The 21,750-nt window shown below is 43.7% G+C and overlaps 1 protein-coding gene and 1 pseudogene across 5 annotated transcripts in view; one reads left to right on the top strand and one right to left on the bottom strand.

The window, feature by feature from the left end:
* Window positions 1-21,750, bottom strand: part of LOC147105528 (tyrosine-protein phosphatase non-receptor type substrate 1-like) — a 535,426-nt pseudogene that overhangs the window by 31,733 nt on the left and 481,943 nt on the right.
* The window catches only part of LOC147105533 (inositol 1,4,5-triphosphate receptor associated 2-like), a 176,700-nt gene continuing 162,636 nt past the window's right edge, over window positions 7,687-21,750 (top strand). For 4 of the 5 annotated variants that reach the window (XM_086009967.1, XM_086009965.1, XM_086009966.1 and 1 more), the window contains exons 1-3: window positions 7,687-7,776; window positions 15,561-16,188; window positions 19,861-19,971. In XM_086009967.1, the coding sequence (XP_085866093.1) occupies window positions 15,612-16,188; window positions 19,861-19,971 (688 nt within the window). In that variant the 5' untranslated portion in view covers window positions 7,687-7,776; window positions 15,561-15,611. The remainder of the gene's footprint in view (window positions 7,777-15,560; window positions 16,189-19,860; window positions 19,972-21,750) is intronic. The other variant, XM_086009964.1, reaches the window with a different exon arrangement.

Genomic DNA, 21,750 nt, shown 5'->3' with positions numbered 1-21,750 from the left:
GGCCATTCGGCCCAACAGGTCCATGCCGGTGTTTATGCTTCACACCAGCCTCCTCCCACTCTAATTACCTCTTCCCACCCTGCTCCCATAACCTCCTCCCACCCTACTTCATCTAATTCTATCAACATATTCCTATCTCCCTCATGTACTTATTTACCCTCCCCTTAAATGTATCAATGCTGTCCGCCTCAACTACTCCATGTGGTAGCAAGTTCCACATTCTAACCATTCTCTGTTTAAAGAGATTTCTCCTGAATTCTTTATTGGATTTCATAGAATCATAGAACGATACATTACAGAAGGAGGCCATTCGGCCCATCGTGCCTGTGCCGGCTCTTTGGTAGAGCTATCCAGTTAATCCCACTCCACTCCTCTTTCCCCATAGCACTGTATTTATCCTATTGTTTTTTGAATGCTACTATTGAATCTGCTTCCACCACCCTTTCAGGCAGTGCATTCCAGATCATAACAGTTCGCTGCATAATAAACTTTTTCCTCATGTTGCCTTGCCTCTGGTTCTTTTGCCAATCACCTTAAATCTGTGTCCTCTGGTTACCAACCCTTCTACCACTGGAAATCGTTTCTCCTTATTTACTCTATCAAAATCCTTCATGATTTTGAACACCTCTATCAAATCTGCTCTTAACCTTCTCTGCTCTAAGGAGAACAACTCCAGCTTCTTCAGTCTCTCCACATAACTGAAGTCCCTCATCCCTGGTACCATTCTCGTAAATCTCTGCTGCACCTCCTCCAAGGCCTTGACATCCTTCCTAAAGTGCGGTGCCCAGAATTGAACAATTCTCCAGCTGAGGCCTAACCAGTGTTTTATAAAGGTTTAGCATAACTTCCTTGCTTTTGTACTCTATGCCACTATTAATAAAGCCCAGGGTCCCATGTGCTTTTTAACAGCCTTCTCAACTTGTCCTGCCACCTTCAGAGATTTGTATACAAACACCCCCAGGTCTCTCTGTTCCTGCACCCCCTTTAAAATTGTACCATTTAGTTTATATTGCCTCTCCTCATTCTTCCTACCAAACTGTATCACTTCACACTTCTCTGTGTTAAATTGCATCTGCCATGTCTCTGCCCATTTCACCAGTCTGTCTATGCCCTCCTGAAGTCTGTTACTATCCTCCTCATTGTTTACTACATTTCTGAGTTTCATATCATAGAAACATAGAAACATAGAAGGTTGGAGCAGGAGTAGGCCATTCGGCCCCTCAAGTCTGCTCCGCCATTCAATGAGATCATGGCTGATCTTCTACCTCATCTCCACTTTCCTGCACTATCCCCATATCCCTTGATTCCCTTAATATCCAAAAATCTATCGATCTCTGTCTTTAATATACTCAATGACTGAGCCTCCACAGCCCTCTGGGGTAGAGAATTCCAAAGATTCCCCACCCTCTGAGTAAAGAAATTTCTCCTCATCTCAGTCCTAAATGGTCGACCCCTTATTCTGAGACTGTGACCCCTGTTCTAGACTCCCCAGCCAGGGGAAACCTCCTCCCCGCATCTACCCTGTCAAGCCCTGTAAGAATTTTGTATGTTTCAGTGAGATCACCTCTCATTCTTCTAAACTCTAGAGAATATAGGCCTAGTCTACTCAATCTCTCCTCATAGGACAATCCCCCCATCCCAGGAATCAGTCTGGTGAACCTTCGTTGCACTCCCTCTATGTCAAGGATATCCTTCCTTAGGTAAGGAGACCAAAACTGTACACAATACACCAGGTGTGGTATCACAAGGGCCCTATATAATTGCAGTAAGACGTCTTGGGGGGAGAAATTCGGTATTACCCCATTTGGGGCACAATTATCAGCTGGGCACAAAGTTTAGCACCTGCCGCTAATTATCGCCTCCGACTGCAAACTTGGCTTCTATCGCCCCTGCAGGTGATTGGAGCACTAAAGCAGGCGCTACACACCTCTCTTAAGGTGCAAAAGCCGAGGAGCGAGGCGCTACCTCAGAGCGCGGGCGAAGCTCATGTGATGTCAGTCAGCAATGGAACAAGACACACTGGCGCCAGGCAGTTCTTAAAGGGGAGGGTCGATCTTGCTCTCCATCCACACCCTGCTCATTGCAGCCTTGAATCTCGACCTGGAGAGACCTGTACATCAAATCTGCTGGAAAGAACAATGGAGAGGCCCAGGGAAAGAGCTCACAGTGCAGCCCCCATAGTCTCTTCTAAATCGATGCAAGGAAGGTCAAATCGAAATGAACCTGCAAAGTGCTGCTCAGTACCCAAAACTCCATCACACGGCATTGAATCTCTCCAGAAGTCTCTCTCTCTTTCTCTCAGAATACGTGGTGCAAAATTGTCACCGGCAAAAAATGGCAGGAAGTGGTAGCCTTTAAATAGCGCTCCCCCAGACCCTTCCTGACAGCAAAACGCTCCCCTCAACCTGTCATTGCTAGCGGCAGGCTGTAAGGCAGGGGGCGCCACTCAATATCCGGTCCGGGACGCTACCGGGGCGTTGCACACTCGACTGACGTCATGATCTGCGGGCGCAGGAGACTGTGGCGGTAGTGTTTAGCGCCACCGCAAAATGTCTGGTCAATTTCGTGAACGGCGCAAACATCGCTGCACCCGGGCGCTAGTTGCTTTCCGCCCCATTAGCACCTTAAAGCGCTAACGGGAAGTACAAAGGAACCAAATTTTTCCCCCCTTTAGTCTTATACTCAAACCCTCTTGTAATAAAGGCCAACATACCATTTGCTTTCCTAATTGCTTGCTGTACCTGCATGTTAACTTTCAGTGATTCATGTACAAGGACACCCAGGTCCCTCTGAACACCAACATTTCCCAATCTATCACCATTTAAAAAATACTCTGCTTTTCTATTTTCCCTACCTTTGCATCCTCCTCACAACTAACATTCCCACCCAGCTTTGTATCATCAGCAAACTTGGATATATCGGCCCAGTAATTCGAGTCCCAACGCGTGAGTACGGACGGGGTACTCACGCATTGGCCCGATGGAAGTGCAGGTTTTCAGCATGCACAGCGCATGTGCGGAAAACCGGCATTTCCTTTCCTCTGAACCAAGGGGTTCAGAGGTCGAACGCGTGCGCGCAAGAGTCTGCACGTGCGTGCTGAAATTCCTTCTTTTTTTTAAGCTTTGCCCGTGCGTGAAGGCCTCCGGTTTTTACACGTGAAAAAAGCAGACGTAAGGACTTAGTTTTAAAAGGTAAGTGGTCTATGAATTAAAGTTAGAAAAAAATTTCCACAGGTTTATTATTTTTAAAGAATTTACAGTAAGGTAAGTGTATTTTTAGACCCGGTTTGTTAAAAAATTATTTTTTTCAAAAATTTGAATAATTGTTTAAAATAGTTTTTTACAGTTATTAATAGTTCATTTAATTAGTGGGATTTTTATAAACTTTTATTTGAAGTTTAAGTACTGTTTTGGGGACCCGGAGTTTTCATGAGTTTGACAGTTCTTAATATCAAACTCATGAATGAATTTTTGCAACCTCCGATTGGTTGCCCAGTTCTCACGTGATCCCAGCCGGCTCATCGAACTAACTACGCCGCTGGATCATGCAAGCACAGCGCGCCGGGAGCTGAACCGGGCCACTGACAGGAAATCCACGCAGGGCCAGGCTTTAACTGTCGGCGCTATGTAAGTGTAGGTCGGGGCCTTGCATCCGCGGGAAGCCCCCGACACCAATTTCTGGGCCATTACATTTGGTCCTCTCATCCAAATCATTGAAATAGATTGTGAATAGCTGAGGCCCAAGAACTAATCCCCACTAGTTACAGCCTGCCAACCCGAAAATGACCCATTTATTCCTACTCTCTCTTTCCCATGAGCCATAATTTTGTTTAATAACCTCTTGTGTGGCACCTTATTGAATGCCTTCTGAAAATTTAAATACATCACATCCACTGGTTCTCCCTTATCTATTCTGTTAATTACAACTGCAAAAAACTCTAACAGATTTGTCAAACACGATTTCCCTTTCATAAATCCGTGTTGACTCTGCCCAATCCTATTATTATTTTCTAAGTGCCCTGTTACCACGTCCTTAATAATAGATTCTAGCATATTCCGTACTACTGATGTCAGACTAACTGGTCTGTAGTTCCCCGTTTTCTCTCTCCCTCCTTTCTTAAATAGTGGGGTTACATTTGCTACCTTTCAAACCACGAGAACCGTTCTAGAATCTATGGAATTTTGGAAAATGACAACCAATGCATCCACTATCCTATAGCCACCTCTTTCAAAACCCTAGGATGTAGGCCATCAGGTCCAGGGGATTTATCAGCTTTCAGTCCCATTAATTTCTCCAGTACTATTTTTTTATGAATACTAATTTCTTTCAGTTCCTCACTCTCGCTAGACCCTTGGTTCTCCACTATTTCCAGGAAGTTTTGTGCATCTTCTTTCGTGAAGACAGACACATTGGGGATTTCCTTCTTTTATTGGTTGGGCCAGGCTACTTGATCCTGGGGCGCTTCCCTAAACCTGGAACTTGTGCGGCCCCGACGGGCGCGTGCGCACCTCTTATGCACCTGTAGGGGTTGCAAAATACGGCCCAAAGTATTTGTTTAATTTCTCTGCCATTTCTTATTCACCATTATAATTTCTCCTGTCTCAGACTGTAAGGGACCCACTTTTACTTTTGCTAATCTTTGCCTTTTTACATACCTATAGAAGCTTTTAAAGTCTGTTTATATGCCTCTCGCTAGTTTACTCTCATATTCTATTTTCCCTTTTTTAAATCCATTTCTTGGTCCTCCCTTGCTGAATTCTAAAATCCTCCCAATTCTCAGGCTTACTGCTCTTTTTGGCAACATTATAAGCCTCTTTCTTTGATCTAATACTATCTTTAACTTCTCTTGTTAGCCACTGTTGGACCACTTTTACTATGAGGTTTTTGTGCCTTAAAAGAATATATAATTGTTGTAAATTATGTATTAATTCTTCAAATGCTAGCCATTGCTTCTCTACCATTATATCTTTTAATGTAGTTTCCCAATCTACCTTAGCCAACTCACCCCTCATACCTATGTACTTTGCTTTGTTTAGATTTAAGACCCTAGTTTCAGATTTAACTAATTCACTTTCAAACTCAATATAAAATTCTATCATATTATGGTCACTCTTCCCTAAAGGCCCCTTTACTATAAGGTTATTAATTATCCCTTTCTCATTGCGCAATACTAGATCTAACATAACCTGTTCCCTAGTTGGTTCCTCAACATACTGATCTAGAAAACTTCCATGAATTTGTCCTCCACACTATTACTACAAATTTGGTTTGCCCATGTCTATATGTAGATTAAATTTGGTTTGCCCAGTCTATATGTAGATTAAAGTCCCCCATGATTACTGTATTACCCTTGTTACATGCGCATCTAACTTCCTGATTTATACTCTGCCCTACATTACAACTACTGTTTGGGGGCCTATAAACAACTCCCACCAATGTTTTCTGCCCCTTGCTGTTTCGTAGCTCCACCCAAACTGATTCTACTTCTGAATTTTCAGAGCTAAGATCCTTTCTCTCTACTGTCTTTATCCCATCCTTTATCATCAGGGCTACCCCTCCTCCTTTACCATTTTGTTTATCTCTTCTAAAAGTTAAGTATCCTGGAATATTTAGTTCCCAACCTTGGCCACATTGCAACCACGTCTCCGTAATGGCGATCAAAGCTATTAATTTCTATCTGTGCTATTAATTCATCTGTTTTGTTGTGATTGCTTCGTGCATTCAGATTTAGTGCCTTTAGCTTTGACTTTTTCTTTTTTTCCCTGATGTCACCTTAGTCACTGATGCCCTATTACCTTTGTTACTCTCTCTGTCCCTTCCTGACCCACTCTGCTTATTTTTACCCAAAACTCTACTCTGCTCTAGAGCCTTGACATTTCTCTCGCTACTTTTAAATTTACTCTTTCCTGAATCCTCTTGCCCCCCCCCCTTCATTAGTTTAAAACCCTGTCTACTGCATTAGTTATTCAGACGACACAAAGCTGGGTGGGCGTGTGTGCAGTGAGGAGGATGCCGAGAAACTCCAGTATGATTTGGACAGGTTGGGTGATTGGGCAGATGCATGGCAGATGCAATATAACATGGATAAATGCAAGGTTATCCACTTTGGTGTCAAAAAAAGGAAGGCAGATTATTATCTGAATGGCAATAGATTGGGAGAAGGGGAAGTGCAACGAGAGCTGGGTTTACTTGTGCACCAGTCGCTGAAAGTAAGCATGCAGGTGCAGCAGGCGGTTAAGTAGGCAAATGGTATGTTGGCCTTCGTAGCGAGGGGGTTTGAATACAGGAACAAGGATGTCTTGCTGCAGTTGTACAGGGCCTTGGTGAGACCACATCTTGAGTATTGTGTGCAGTTTTGGTCGTCTTATCTGAGGAAGGATGTTCTTGCCATGGAGGGAGTCCAGCGAAGATTCACCAGGCTGATACCTGGGATGGCAGGAATGATGTTTAAGGAGAGATTGGGTTGAATCGGGGAATTATAGACCAGTAAGCTTGACATCGGTAGTGGCACTTCCGTGACCGGTGGGCGCCGCGGGGACTGGAGTGCATAATTGGATTGGATAACCAAATTTTAATTTGATTTACTAAGGATTATTTAAAGTTTTATTAGTTACAGTCTATTTGTTCATTTTTGACTGGTCCTACCAAAAGAGGGACATCGGTAGTGGGGAAAATGCTAGAGTCCATTATAAAAGATGTAATAGCAGAGCACTTGGAAAACAGTGACAGGATCGGACAAAGTCAACATGGATTTACAAAAGGTAAATCGTGCTTGACTAATCTACTGAAATGTTTTGAGGATGTAACTGGTAAAATAGATAAGAGAGAACCAGTGGATGTGGTGTATTTGGACTTTCAGAAGGCTTTATATAAGGTCCAGCGAAGATTCACCAGACTGATACCTGGGATTTCAGGAATGACGTATGAGGGGAGATTGGGTCGATTGGGCTTATACTCGCTGGAGTTTAGAAGAATGAGAGGGGATCTCATTGAAACTCATAAAATTCTAACAGGACTAGACAGACTAGATGCAGGATGTTCCCGATGGCGGGGGAGTCCAGAACCAGGGGTCACAGTCTAAGGATAAGGGGTAAGCCATTTAAGACAGAGATGAGGAGGAATTTCTTCACCCAGGGAGTGGTGAACCTGTGGAATTCTCTACCACAGAAGGCAGTTGAGGCTAATTCATTAAATATATTCAAGAAGGAGTTAGATATATTTCTTAAGGCTAAAGGGATCAAGGGATATGGGGAGAAGGCAGGGACAGGGTACTGAATTTGGATGATCAGCCATGATCTCATTGAATGGTGGAGCAGGCTCGAGGGGCCGAATGGCCTACTCCTGCTTCTATCTTCTATGTTTCTATGTTTTTACCCACTGGGTCAAGGCTGACAGGAATTTGCTGCAATTTCACCAGTGTTTTATAGGTCCATGCCAATCTTCTGTGAAAACCTCGAACATGCTCTTTGGTTCCACCTTGAGGCTGTGCACCGGCCCTGCACTCTCAGGTTGGCAATGCTGCAGGGTGCAGCGCTCACATCTTCCTCTAGAGGGTGCAGGCGGCTCATTCATTGCGTTGCAGCTTCCGTCCAATCAAAGGTAAGGAGGCGAGGGGCGGGGAACACGTCATTGCGGCGGGCTATTTAAATTCCAGCCAATGTCCCTTTCATTCATGTCTGGGAAAAATAGGTGTTGTTATAAGTGTGCAGCCGTGCGGGTGAGTGTGAAACGCCTCCAACAATTTATAATCAGCGGAATCTGGGCAGTGCCGTTTAGGTAACGATAAATCTCTTGAATATGAAGGTGATGCTTGCAGAGGTTAGGAGCAGGTTAGAGGGACGCAGATATAGAAAGGGAACGGCTGTAGGAGTCCCTGACCCGGGGGAAAGTCGCCGCAAGTGTCCCATCAAACGATGATTTAAAAACCTGTCCAGTGGTTTAGTGACGCTACCCAACAGGTTAATTCAACAGGACTCATTCAACATGTGGTGTCCTTCCAGTTCAGAGTAACGCGTGCATTTAAAAAAAATATATGAAATATTAGCTTTGCTTTTTAAGCCCCATTTTCTTATTGCACCTAAACGAACTTTATTCACAACCTTCGGGACCTGTACATACCTTGTAAAAAAAATCTCGTTAAGAGACGCACAGATTCTTTTCAAGTTTAAATTTTAAAATAAACTCTTTCGTTCCTCATTTTTATCATTGCTAAATTCCACTGACCCAGGTTAGGTCTTGGGCCGTCTCTGGCTCGCAAATAAATGTCTAAATCCACGATCCCATTAACTTACACCTAATCTGAAGTCACTGATACTAACAGATCTGCATATGCTGATTTAGAATGTAGCCGCCAACTAAAGAACAGTCCTTTCCAAACCCGGAACTGCCAATCAGGGTAAACCAGCAAATAAGATCATTTAAGTACCAATAGTTTTGAGTTACCTGGACTTTGAGGGCAGTTTTTGCTAGGCTTGGGGGCTGCATATAATCCACAGGTTTGGTCTGGATAGTAATATATCTTTAAATGTAAAACTGACAATTATTAAATGGCATAAAAACAGAACATGCTGGAAACGCCCAGCAGGTCAGGCAGCATCGCTGGACAGAGAAACAGAGTTGACATTTTGGGTCGAAGACCTTTCATCAGAACTGGAACAAATGTTGTAGATGAACAGCTGACACAAAGCCAGGGAGAAAGGGGGTGGGGGAGGGAAAGATAAGGTGGCTGGCAGGACTGATTAAATGATAAAAGGGATGATAGTCCAAGGCACAAGGAGGTGATCATGAGACCAGTAAAGAAACAGAAGATGGGTCCAGGGGACTAGCAGAGGAGGCGGGAAGCATGGAAAATCCGGCAAAAAGGAGAAGGCTCCCGTGGCCTGGGAGTGTGGTGAAGAAAGATAGGTGGACCCCAGGGGTGCGGAGCACCCCACCAGTCATCTACCCATGGTGGATCCCCCACCCCAAGCACCAGCCCACACATCCTGCACTCCCATGGTTATTCAGTGGAACTGTGCCCATCTTCAATGGTAAATGTTGGTCCACAAACCAGTTGCAGTCAGCATTTTAAGAATGAGATGAAACCAGCTTGTGCATAGCTATGAAATGAATGTCAGTAACTCTATCCAAATAAAGGAGGGGATCAGCAGCGCTGCTCATTGAGGTTTCTGCCTCTGTGCCATTAAGCTGTTGCAGTGTGGTGACCGATAAAAGATGCTGTGCCCTCACTGCTTGGATCGAGGTGGGCTTAAAAAATACACTTTTCCGGCAGCATTTAACTCCAAAATATAGAACTTTAGGAGTGGTGTATTACATACAATGGTTTGGTGTGTCTGGTGTGCATTGGTTGCTATGTCAGTCAAGGAATCAGTAAATTAATTCTTACGTATAAATTAAAAAATTTAGGAACACTGGTTACTTAAGCGATGGTTACTTTGGAGGATGGTATGGTGTCCATGAGGCTTCATTATAAGGCCTGAGAAGGCCCCTGCCAGGACTTGCATTCAGTAAAAAAAAATCTCAGAATAAGGGGTCAGCCATTGAGGAGAAATTTTTTTACTGAGGGTGGTGAATCTTTGGAATTCTCTACCCCAGCGGGCTGCGGAGGCTCAGTCGTTGAGTATACTCAAGACAGAGATTCATAGATTTTTGAATATTAAGGGAGTCAAGGGATATGGGGATAGTGCAGGAAACTGGAGATGAGGTAGATCAGCCATGGTCTAATTGAATGGTGGAGCAGGCTCGAGGGGCCAAATGACCTACTCCTGCTCCTATTTCTTATGTCCTTATGTAGTAAGTATTTGGGAGTCTGTATTTCCCCGCTGCTCCTGTTCAGTTTACTTCCTGTGATTTCAGTACCATTGAAGTTGGGCACAGTTCCATCTGGGACCATGTTTACTTTGAATGAGAGCAGTGTCTGTTCGGGGAATGCCTGCCCTTCCTCTCCCCTCCCGCACCACCCCACCCCCCAAATGAAGTTGACGATCACTTTCTCTGGTTTAACAAATCCATGGTGGCGACTTTGGGGAAGGAAGACGATTTGAACCTGTGACTTGGCTGTAAGTTTGTGGTTCTGTCAGTTTATTGACTTCATTATCTATTTTGTTTAGAATCTCTCAAACTTCAATGTGATCTTTATCCCCAGTGTAATGATTCCAAGATTCCTTACATTTGGTGCCTGCTTACATAGGAACAGGAGTTGGCATTTAGCCTCTTGAGCCTGTTCTGCCATTCAATGAGATCATGGCTGATCTGTGACCCAACTCCATATACCTGCCTTTGGTTAACAAAAATCTATCAATCTCAGATTTAAAATTAACAATTGTTCTAGCATCAATTGCCATTTGCGGAAGAGATTTCCAAACTTCGACCACCCTTTGTTTGCAGAAGTGTTTCCTAATTTCACTCCTGAAAGTCCTGGCTCCAACTTTTAGACCCGAGTATATTTGGTGTACAACGGGCTTGGCCGCCATCACCAGATCTGGCTGGACCATGTCATGTGTTATTGGGCCTCATTCTCCTCTGCCAAAACCTACTGCAGGATCATTCTGGAGAGCAGAGAGAACCCGGCCGCCTTTTCTCCACTACCAACATCTGCTTAAACCCTCTCCCATGACCCACCCTTTTCTCCTTTAAAAACCTGCTTAAACCCATGTCTTTGTCCACAGTTATGTTCACTCTTCCTTTGGCTTGGTAAATAATTTTTTGGTTTATGAAGTGTCTCTGGGCTTTTTTTAAGGCTCAAGGTGCTCTATAAATGCAAGTTGTTGTAATACGGTGGAGATTTCCACACTGTTCGCAGTTGAGGCTGAATCAGTGCCCGATACAAGTTTGCTGTTACCCGCTGGGACTTGCGGTCTGTCCCTCTGCCCGAACATCCCAAGGTCTTGTTTGTCTTTTTTTTTTTACTGCTGTTTACACTGAGTTGATGGTTTCAATGATCTATCTACCAGGATCCTCACATCCCCTCACTGTATTGCCATGTAGACTACTGTTCAACAGAGACCTGGACTAATAATCCAGAGGACAAGTTCAAATACCAACATGGCAGTTTGAGAATTTGACTTCAGTTTTTTTTTAAATATGGAAAACAAAGCTGGTGTCAGTAAAAGTGACTGAAGCTGTCGGATTGTTATAAAACCCCAACTGGTTCAATTCAATTCAATTCAAATCGCTTTATTGGCATGATAAGGTACATCTTATGTTGCCAAAGCATCGAAAAACATTTATGGTTGAACACATAAACGCAGATCTATTCATAGTGTATAAACAGATATATCCCTGAGTGTATAAATATACATTCGTATAATTTGTATATACTCTTTTTTCTTAGGTTTACTGGTTGTCCCTCTGTTTATGGCAAGCTGTAACATAGTGTGCCGCTAAGGTTACACAGTTTCTCTGTTCCCCTAGTAGGTATGGGAGTTTTTGGTCGTCATTCAAATTTCTGAATTCAGGGCATATTTGTGTGAATTTTTGGTAGAAATTCTCCCTGATGCCCTGATATTTTCCACAAGCTGTGAGGAAGTGCATCTGTCTCCACCACTCCCTGACTGCAGTGAGAGCATACCTGTCCTCTCTTGGCAGCCGGGTCTGTCTGTGTCTGCCTTTTTCGATCGCCAGGCTATGTTCACTAAGTCTGTACCTTGTCAAGGTTTTTCTCAGTTTGCTATCCTTTACCATGGTCAGGTATTCAGCCATGTTGTATTGTCTGTTTAGGGCCAAGTAGCAATTGAGTTTGTTTTGGGTTTTTGTTGTTTCTGCCCAATATGACAGGTATTTTTCCTTTTGCTTAGTGGCAATTGTGTTGGGTCGAATTCTCTGTGCTACGATGTCACTGTCCTGGGGCTGGTTATTGTTAGTAGTGTTAGTGGTTGCTTCACTGAGTCCCAGGACTAGTTGACTGAGGGTATTCTCCTCTCTTGGCATTTCAAGGCTTTGTAATGATAGCAGTGGGGGTTGCTCATTTTTAGGTGTTTCCAAAATTTGGTGGCTCTTTTTTGGATAGTAATTATTAATGGATATTGGCCTAGTTCTGCCCTGCATGCATTGTTTACAGTTTTCCTTTGAGTCCGGAGGATACTTTTACAGAATTCTGCATGTAGGATCTCAATGTGGTTCACTAATGTCCTTTAGGGAAGGAAACCTGCCGTCCTTACCCGGTCTGGCCTGTATGTGACTAGTCCCACACCAATGTGGTTGATGTTTAACTGTTAGCAAGTCACTCAGTTGTATCACCAGCAGTTCAAGCAGACGGTCCATCACCACTTTCTCAGGGCAACTAGGGATGGGCAATAAATGCTGACCTTTCCAGTGACGCCCACATCCTGAGAATGAGTATTAAAAAAAAAAAAATTCCCACTACTTGCTCAATCTTCAGTCTCATCACCTTGCATTTGTCAACATTAAGTGACATCTACCACTCAACAGCTAAATCCCCTAATCTACGCAGGTGATTATTTGGTCTGCTTGTTTGTTATATGCAGTCTCTGGCCCCAATTGTGTACCATCAGGAGGTTTCCTTTCACTATTATCATCTTAGTCCATCAGCTCTAGTGTTTGACAAAGGAAGTGGGTCCAGAAAGCTTCAAAGAAGAGTGTTCCATTCTTATCTATCTAACTCGCCCCAAGTCCTGTTCACCCATCACTCCTGTGCTCACTGACCTACTCCCAGTTAAACAATGCCTCGATTTAAAAATTCTCAACCTTGTTTTCAAATCCCCCCATGGCTATACCTCTATTTTTGAAGCCTGGGATCCTGTAAGCTTTTTAATTGCTTTCTCAACCTGCCCTGCCACCTTCAATAATTTGTGCACATATTACCCCCAGGTCTCTACACACACCCCATTTAAGATTGTACCCTTTAGTTTATATTGCCTCTCCTCATTCTTTCTACCAAAATGTATCACTTCAGACTTTTCTGCGTTAAATTTCATCTGCCACGTGTCCGCCCATTCCACCAGCCTGTCCATGTCCTCTTGAAGTCTATCACTATCCTCCTCACTGTTCAATATACTTCCAAGTTTTGTGTCATCTGCAAATTTTGAAATTGTGTCCTGTACACCCACATCCAAGTCATTAATATATATCAAGAAAAGCAGTGGTCCTAGTAACAACCCCTGGGGAACACCACTGTATACATTCCTCCAGTCCTAAAAACAACCGTTCACCACTACTCTCTATTTCCTGTCACTTAGCCAACTCTGTATCCATGCTGTTACTGTCCCCTTTATTCCATGGGCTTCAACTTTGCTGGCAAGCCTAATATGTGGCACTTTGTAGAATGCCTTTTGGAAATCCACGTACACCATGTCAACCGCATCGCCCTCATCAACCCTCTGTTACCTCATCAGAAAAACTCGATCAAGTTGGTTAAACATGATTTTCCTTTAACAAATCCGTGCTGGCTTTCCTTAATTAATCCACACTTGTCCAAGTGACTGTTAATTTTGTCCCTGGTTATTGTTCCTAAAAGCTTCCCCACTACTGAGGTTAAACAACTGAAGTTGTGTAATCATAGAGTCATAGAGTTATACAGCACGGATAGAGGCCCTTAGGCCCATCGTGTCTGCGCCGGCCATCACGCCCTGTCTAATCTAATCCCATATTCCAGCATTTGGTCCGTAGCCTTGTATGCTATGGCATTTCAAGTGCTCATCCAAATGCGTCTTGAATGTTGTGAGGGTTCCAGCTTCCACAACCCTTCCGGGCAGTGAGTTCCAGACTCCAACCACCCTCTGGGTGAAAAAGTTCTTTCTCAAATCCCCTCTAAACCTCCCGCCCTTTACCTTGAATCTGTGCCCCCTAGTTATTGACCCTTCTACTAAGGGAAAAAGCTCCTTAGTATCCATCCTATCTATGCCCCTCATAATTTTGTACACCTCAATCATGTCCCCCCTCAGCCTCCTCTGCTCCAAGGAAAACAAACCCAATCTGCCCAGTCTCTCTTCATAGCTGAAGCGTTCCAGCCCTGATAGCATCCTAGTGAATCTCCTCTGCACCCTCTCCAAAGCTATCACATCCTTCCTGTAGTGTGGCGACCAGAACTGCACACAGTATTCCAGCTGTGGCCTAACCAGTGTTTTATACAGCTCCATCATAACCTCCTTGCTCTTATATTCTATGCCTCGGCTAATGAAGGCAAGTATCCCATATGCCTTTTTTACCACCTTATCCACCTGTTCCGCCGCCTTCAGGGATCTGTGTACTTGCACACCCAGATCCCTCTGACCCTCTGTCTTGCCTAGGGTCTTACCATTCATTGTGTATTCCCTTGCCTTGTTAGTCCCCCCCAAAGTGCATCACCTCGCACTTTTCCGGGTTAAATTCCATTTGCCACTGTTCCGCCCATCTGACCAACCCATCGATATCGTCCTGCAGACTGAGACTACCCTCCTCGCTATTTACCACCCTACCAATTTTTGTATCACCTGCGAACTTACTGGTCATACCTTTTACATTCATATCCAAGTCATTAATATAGACCACAAACAGCAAGGGACCCAGCACCGATCCCTGTGGTACCCCACTGGCCACAGGCTTCCAGTCACAAAAACAACCTTTGACCATCACCCTCTGCCTTCTGCCACTAAGCCAGTTTTGTATCCAATGTGCCAAGGCACCCTGGATTCCATGGGCTCTTACCTTCTTGACCAGTCTCCTGTGCGGGACTTTATCGAAGGCCTTACTGAAATCCATGTATACCACATCCACTGCGTTACCCTCATCCACACACCTAGTCACCCCCTCAAAAAATTCAATCAAATTAGTCAGACATGATCTTCCCTTGACAAAGCCATGTTGACTATCCCTGATTAATCCTTGCCTCTCCAAGTGGAGACTGATTTTGTCCCTCAGAATTTTTTCCAATAATTTTCCCACCACTGATGTTAGGCTCACTGGCCTGTAGTTCCCCGGTTTTTCCCTACTCCCCTTCTTGAATAATGGAACTACATTAGCGGTTCTCCAGTCCTCTGGCACATCCCCTGTGGCCAGAGAGGTTCTGAATATGTGTGTTAGAGCCCCCGCAATCTCTTCCTTTGCCTCAAACAGCAGCCTGGGATACATTTCGTCCGGGCCTGGGGATTTATCCATTTTTAGGCCTGCTAAAACCGCCAATACCACCTCCCCTCTCGATGTTAATGTGTTCGAGCATATCACAGTCCCCCCCCGCCCTATTTCTATGTCTACATCGTCCCTCTCCATAGTGAAAACAGATGCAAAAAATTCATTTAGAACCCCTCCTACATCTTCCGGCTCCACACACAGATCGCCACTTTTGTCCCTAATGGGCCCTATTTTTTCCCTAGTTATCCTCTTACCCTTAATATACTTATAAAACATCTTAGGATTTTCCTTTATTTTGCTCGCCAGTGTTATTTCATGGCCCCTCCTTGATCTCCTAATTTCTTTTTTAAGTATCCCCCTGCACTTTTTGTACTCCTCTAGGGCTTCCTCCGTCTTTAGCCTTTTGTATTTCCTATTTAGTAAAGTTTGATTTTTCTTGTGTTTGTATGTATATATGGTTTAGAAATAGCTTTGCATTTTGCTGTTGTTTCCAGACACTTCAATGTGCAAGAGTGGGATATTCGCCCAGCAGTTCAGACAAGGCCATGAGTAGCAAGCGCCATAACCCAGTGGAGAGCATTTGCCGAAAAATCCAAACCATTCGGAGGAGGGATCAGGTGTCCAACCCTACATTGCAAATCCCTAAATTTCGATCCAGAAACTTTGAGAGCCCTCAGATTAGCCTCAAGAAGAATATGGAAGTGATTCTAAGGAGCAGAACAGTGGAAAATCATGCAATGGAGCAGGAAGTGAATATTGCAGTTGCTAATTATACGTTATCACCTGAAACCTCATCCGGTCAACCAAGAAATCCAGCAGGAACGTCTTCCACCGTCAGTTCTACTTACACAGTTGTCAGTTCAATTGGAGAAATAGCCTCCAAACCACAGCATCCCTGCAGAGCTCAGAACTGCTCAACACCAGTTAGTGAGAGTGAAAGAAATGTTGCCATTTTGAGCCATCCCCACTCGGCCATTATTAATATTGAGCATCATATACTGACCAGCGATGACTGCAGCGCTGCATGTAGTCCAGTTAACTCCACCAACTTTAGCTTCTACACCCGCTTGCACAGACCACAATCTCCTGTGGCAAAGAAATTATCCTTGGCTGAGACTAGCGGTAAGTTGATAAGGGGGGCGGTTAGCACGTGTACAGCTTTAAGTAAATGTTTTCATTTATGGAGAGTGGAATTTTGTCTGATGCAGTGTGATTTGGATTCTAGCATCCAGAATTCAAAAGCACTCATTATTAAAGTGCCCAGTTTACTTTTGATAAAACTTGCATTTATATAGCACCTTTCACAACCTTGATCTGTCCCAAAGCACTTTACAGAATCCAATTTCACAGTTTACCTTGGTGGGATTTGAAAACTCAACCTCTAGGTTGATTGTCCAGCATCATAACCACTAGACAACCACATCTGTGGCTTTCTGAATGTGTTGGAATATTTTACCTTTGTTTTCATAATTTTGGAAGCTCTTATTGTGTGACCCTCTGCCAGTTAAAAGGATCTGTACAAGGCGAAATAAAGTGCACAAAGGATGGGGAGGGACAGATGGCACTAGAGTAAGAAATAGTACGGTATTAGGTAGGGTCAGACTAAGAGAATACAAGAAGGTCTAAGTGATTTACAGTGCATGTGTGTTAATGCACAAAGTGTGGTTAATAAGGTTGGTGAGCTGCAGGTGCAAATAGCCACATGGGCGATAACACAGGCTCAAAAGAGGGCAGGATTTGGTTTTAAATATTCCTGGATACTGTATAAGGTATTCAGGAAAGATAGGGAACAAAAGAAAGGAGGTGGGGTGGCTGTATTGGTTAAGGAGAATGTTAGTGCTGGAGAGAGAGGATGTCCTGGAGGGGTCAAGGACAGAATCTATTTGGTTAGAGTTAAGAAATAATAGAGGTGCCATTACACTATTAGGTGTATTCTATAGGCCGCCAACTAGTAGGAAAGATAGAGGAGCAAATTTGCAGGGCAATTAGAGGTGCAAGAACTATAGAGTAATAATGGAGGACTTCAATTATCCTAATATAGACTGGAATAGTAATAGTGTAAAGGGCAGAGAGGAAGGAGAATTTCTGAAGTATGTTCAAGAGAACTTTCTTGATCAGTATGTTTCTGGCCCAACGAGGAAGGTGGCATTGCTGGATCTGGTTCTGGGGAATGAGGTGGGTCAAGTGGAGCAAGTGTCGGTAGGGGAACATTTAGGGAACAGTGATCATAATATCATAAGGTTTAGATTAGCTATGGAATAGAACAGGGAGCAATCTAGAGCAAAAATACTTAATTGGAGGAAGGCAAATTTCAGTGGGTTGAGAACGGATCTGGCAGGCAAAACTGTAATCGAGCAATGGGCTGCCTTTAAAAAGATGGTGGTTCAGGTACAGTTGAGGTACATTCCCATGAGGAGGAAAGGTAGGGCAACAAAAGCCAGAACTCCCTGGATAACAAAAGAGATAGAGAGCACGTATGACAGATGTCAGGTTGAGAATACAAGTGAGAATCAAGATGCATATAGAAAGTTCAGAGGGGAAGTGAAAAAGGAAATAAGAGGGGCAAAGAGAGAGTATGAGAATAGATTGGCAGCTAACATAAAAGGGAATTCAAATGTCTTCTATAGGCATATAAATAATCGGGTAGTAAGAGGAGGGGTGGGGCCAATTGGGGAGCAAAAAGGAGACCTGCGCATGGAGGCAGAGGGCATGGCTGAGGTACTAAATGAGTACTTTGCATCTGTCTTCACCAAGGAAGAAGATGCTGCCAAAGCCATAGTGAAAGAGGAGGTGGTGGAGCTACTGGATGAGATAAAAATTGATAGAGGTACTAGAAAGGCTGGCTGTATTTAAAGTCGATAAGTCACTAGGGCTGGATGGGATGCATCCCAGGATGCTGAGGAAGGTTAAGGAGGAAATTGCGGAGGTACTGGCTATAATCTTCCAATCCTCTTTAGATACAGGGGTGGTGCCAGAGGACTAGAGAATTGCAAATGTTACACCCTTGTTCAAAAAAGGTTGTAAGGATAAACCCAGCAACTACAGGCCAGTCAGTTTAACCTCGGTAGTGGGGAAGCTTTTAGAAACGATAATCAGGGACAAAGTTAACAGTTACTTGGACAAGTGTGGATTAATTAAGGAAAGTCAGCACGGATTTGTTAAAGGCAAATTGTGTTTTACTAACTTGATCGAGTTTTTTGATGAGGTAACAGCGGGTTGATGAGGGCAATGCAGTTGACGTGGTGTACATGGACTTCCAAAAAGCATTTGATAAAGTGCCAGCAAAGTTGAAGCCCATGGAATAAAAGGCACAGTGGCAGCATGGATACGGAATTGGCTAAGTGACAGGTAACAGAGTAGTAGTGAACGGTTGTTTTTCAGACTGGAGGGAAGTATACAGTGGTGTCCCCCAAGGGTCGGTACTAGGACCACAGCTTTTCTTGATATATATTAATGACTTGGACTTGGACAGGGCACAATTTCAAAATCTGCAGATGACAAAACTTGAAATATAGTGAACAGTGAGGAGGAGAGTGATGGACTTCAAGAGGACATAGTCAGGCTGGTGAAATGGGCGGACACGTGTCAGATGAAATTTAACGCAGAAAAGTGCAAAGTGATACATTTTGGTAGTAAGAACAAGGAGAGGCAATATAAACTAAAGGGTACAATCCTAAAGCGGGTGCATGAACAGATACCTGGGGGTATATGTGCACAAATCGTTGAAGGTGGCAGGGCAGGTTGAGAAAGCGGTTAAAAAAGCATATGGGACCCTGGGCTTCATAAATAGAGGCATAGAGTACAAAAGCAAGGAAGTTATGATGAACCTTTTATAAACACTGGTTCAGCCTCAACTGGAGTATTGTGTCCAATTCTGGGCACCGCACTTTAGGAAGGATGCGAAGGCCTTGGAGAGGGTGCAGAAAAGATTTATGAGAATGGTTCCAGGGATGAGGGACTTCAGTTACGTGGATAGACTGGAGAAGCTGGGCTTGTTCTCCTTAGAGCAGAGAAGGTTAAGAGGAGATTTGATAGAGGTGTTCAAAATCATGGGTCTAGACAGAGTAGATAGAGAAACTGTTCCCATTGGCGGAAGGGTGGAGAACCAGAGGACACAGATTTAAAGTGACTGGCAGAAGAACCAAAGGCGACATGAGGAAAATCTTTTTTATGCAGTGAGTGGTTAGGATCTGGAATGCATTGCCTGAAAGGGTGGTGGAGGCAGATTCAGTTGTGGCTTTCAAAAGGGAATTCGTTAATTACCTTAAGGAAAAGAATTTGCAGGGGTACGAGGAAAGGGCGGGGGAGTGAGACTAACTGACATACTCTTGCAGAGAGCCGGCACAGGCTCGACGGGTCGAATGGCCTCCTTTTGCACTGTAACCATTCTATGATTTGATTTTTCTCAATTGTATACTTGCACATGGGATGGGTATTAATTACTGCATAAAATATGACAGTATGGTATTCTTAGGATATCAGTTTATGGGTAAGACATTTATACTAATGTGACTGTTTAAATGAAGAACTGATTTACATTCAACTAAGTGATACTGAGTCCCTTATTCTATTGCCTAATTGTACATGTATGTGCACTGAATTACCCTCACTATGTATGTTTGATGTGCTTCTAAAGAAATTAATGGAGGAAATGTCATTTAGCAAAATGTGTATAAAAGAATGCTCATAAATGGAACATTAAACTTGGGAGGTAAACACAGCATGAGTTACAAGTGATGGTGACACTTGACTAAAGCTGTATGTTCTCTTCAACCTTTCACTATTTTTCTAAAGTAAACGAGCCTGCAGTGCCAAACAGAATGGAAAATGCCGAAGATACAAGTCTGATCTGTGAGGAGGATTTGCTGGACACTATTTTCTATGCCTGTGACATAAGGCACAGAGGTAAAGCAGTTCTACCTTCACCATTCAGATAATAACATTTTGGGGTACAATATATGAGTAAAGGATGAACAAGCTGGGTCTCTTTTTGAAAAGAGAAGGCTGAGGGGTGACCTAATAGAGGTCTATAAAATTATGAAAGGTTTTGATAGGGTGGATACAGAGAGAATGTTTTCACTTGTGGGAAAGAGCAAAACTAGAGGCCTTCAATATAAGATAGTCACCAAGAAATCCAATAGGGAATTCAGAAGAAACTTCTTTACCCAAAGAGTGGTGAGAATGTGGAACTTGCTACCACAGAGAGTGGTTGAAGTGAATAGTATAGATGCATTTAAGGGGAAGCTAGATACACATGTAAGGGAGAAGGGAATAGAGGGTTATGCTGATTAGATGAGGAAAGACGAGAGGAGGCTCGAGTGGAGCGTGAACGTCGGCATGGACTGGTTGGGCTGAATGGCCTGTTTCTGTGCCGTATGTTCTATGTAATTGGAGACATGACGTGTAGTAAGTGTAGCATGCTTGGGAGGAACAGTTGTCTTTGGACCTCTGGATCCCAAAGCTCTCCATCACTGGGATTTGCCTCGCCTCATGTCTGGGTCTGTTGTAGACTCATTGATAGAGATTGATTGCCCTGATTAGTCAACAACTCCATTATTGTATCATGTGACTCCCAGGATGCTAGAAGGCAATCTAGATGGACCTTGCTCTTCGTCTAGCAATTCCTAATTTTTATTAGATAACCATCTAGAATGACCAGTCCTAGTGCGAGCAAGCACTGAGTGAGAGTCATCAAAAAGTGCTGTGAGTTTGGGTAAGTGTGAGAGTTCTTTAATTGTTATTTCTCTTTAAATCATTCATGATAAGATTACTTAAGCAGCTTAACTAAAGGGGAAAAGTTAAATATTTGGGATTCTGTTGGTTTAAGAAGAGTAAAACAAGGTTACACTGCAGTAGGAGTAAATTGGCACAGCAGGCAGTGGAAACCAGTTTTCTAACCAATCAGCAGGGGTGACTCATTTGGCTGTAAACAAACAAACAGTATAAAAAGACCAGTCCTAGTGTGAGTCATCAAAGAGTGCTGTGAGTTTGGGTAAGTGTGAGTTTGGGTAAGTGTGAGTTTGGGTAAGTGTGGTGTTAGGTGCTCTTTTCAAACTTTAACTCTGGGTTGTAGTTAATAAGGCCTTTCTGGTGCAGAGTGACTGTTGGTAAACCATTTAACTGGTGTAACTAGAGGGATTGATTTAATTTAAATCCAATTAATTAAAGGGGATACTAGCCTCTAAAATCGGGCAGAGGGTGTCCATAACTAACAATAAAAAATTTAATTAATTACATAGAATGGAGCAGGTGATATGTTACTGTTGCAAGATGTGGGAGCCGGTGAACCCCATTGAGGCTCACGGTGATTACGTCTGTGACAAGTGTCTGCTGCTACAGGAACTCCAGCTCTGTGTTGATGAGCTGGAGTCTGAGCTTCAGACACTGCGACACATCAGGGAGGGGGAGAAGTACCTGGATTCTGTGTATCAGGAGGTGGTCACACCTATGAAGTTAATTAATTCAGATGTATCCCATGGTCAGGGACAGGACGGTGTGACTACGAGTGAGGCAGGTACGGGGATCCAGGAGGTAGAGCTGGAGGAGCCGCAGCCCTTGCTCTTGTCCAACAGATTCGAGGTTCTTACTCCCTGTGGGGACAGGAGCAGGGACTGCAGGGAGGATGAGCAACCTGGCCACAGCACCGTGGAACGGGGGGCCATTCAAGAGGGGGGAGTAAATAGA

The sequence above is a fragment of the Somniosus microcephalus genome, chromosome 17, assembly GCF_052327205.1.
Source record: "Somniosus microcephalus isolate GS21.2 chromosome 17, FLI_Smic_1.0, whole genome shotgun sequence".
NCBI classification, from domain to species: domain Eukaryota; kingdom Metazoa; phylum Chordata; class Chondrichthyes; order Squaliformes; family Somniosidae; genus Somniosus; species Somniosus microcephalus.
The sequence above is the reverse complement of the archived record's forward strand: the minus strand, read 5'-3'. Positions and strand labels throughout refer to the sequence as shown.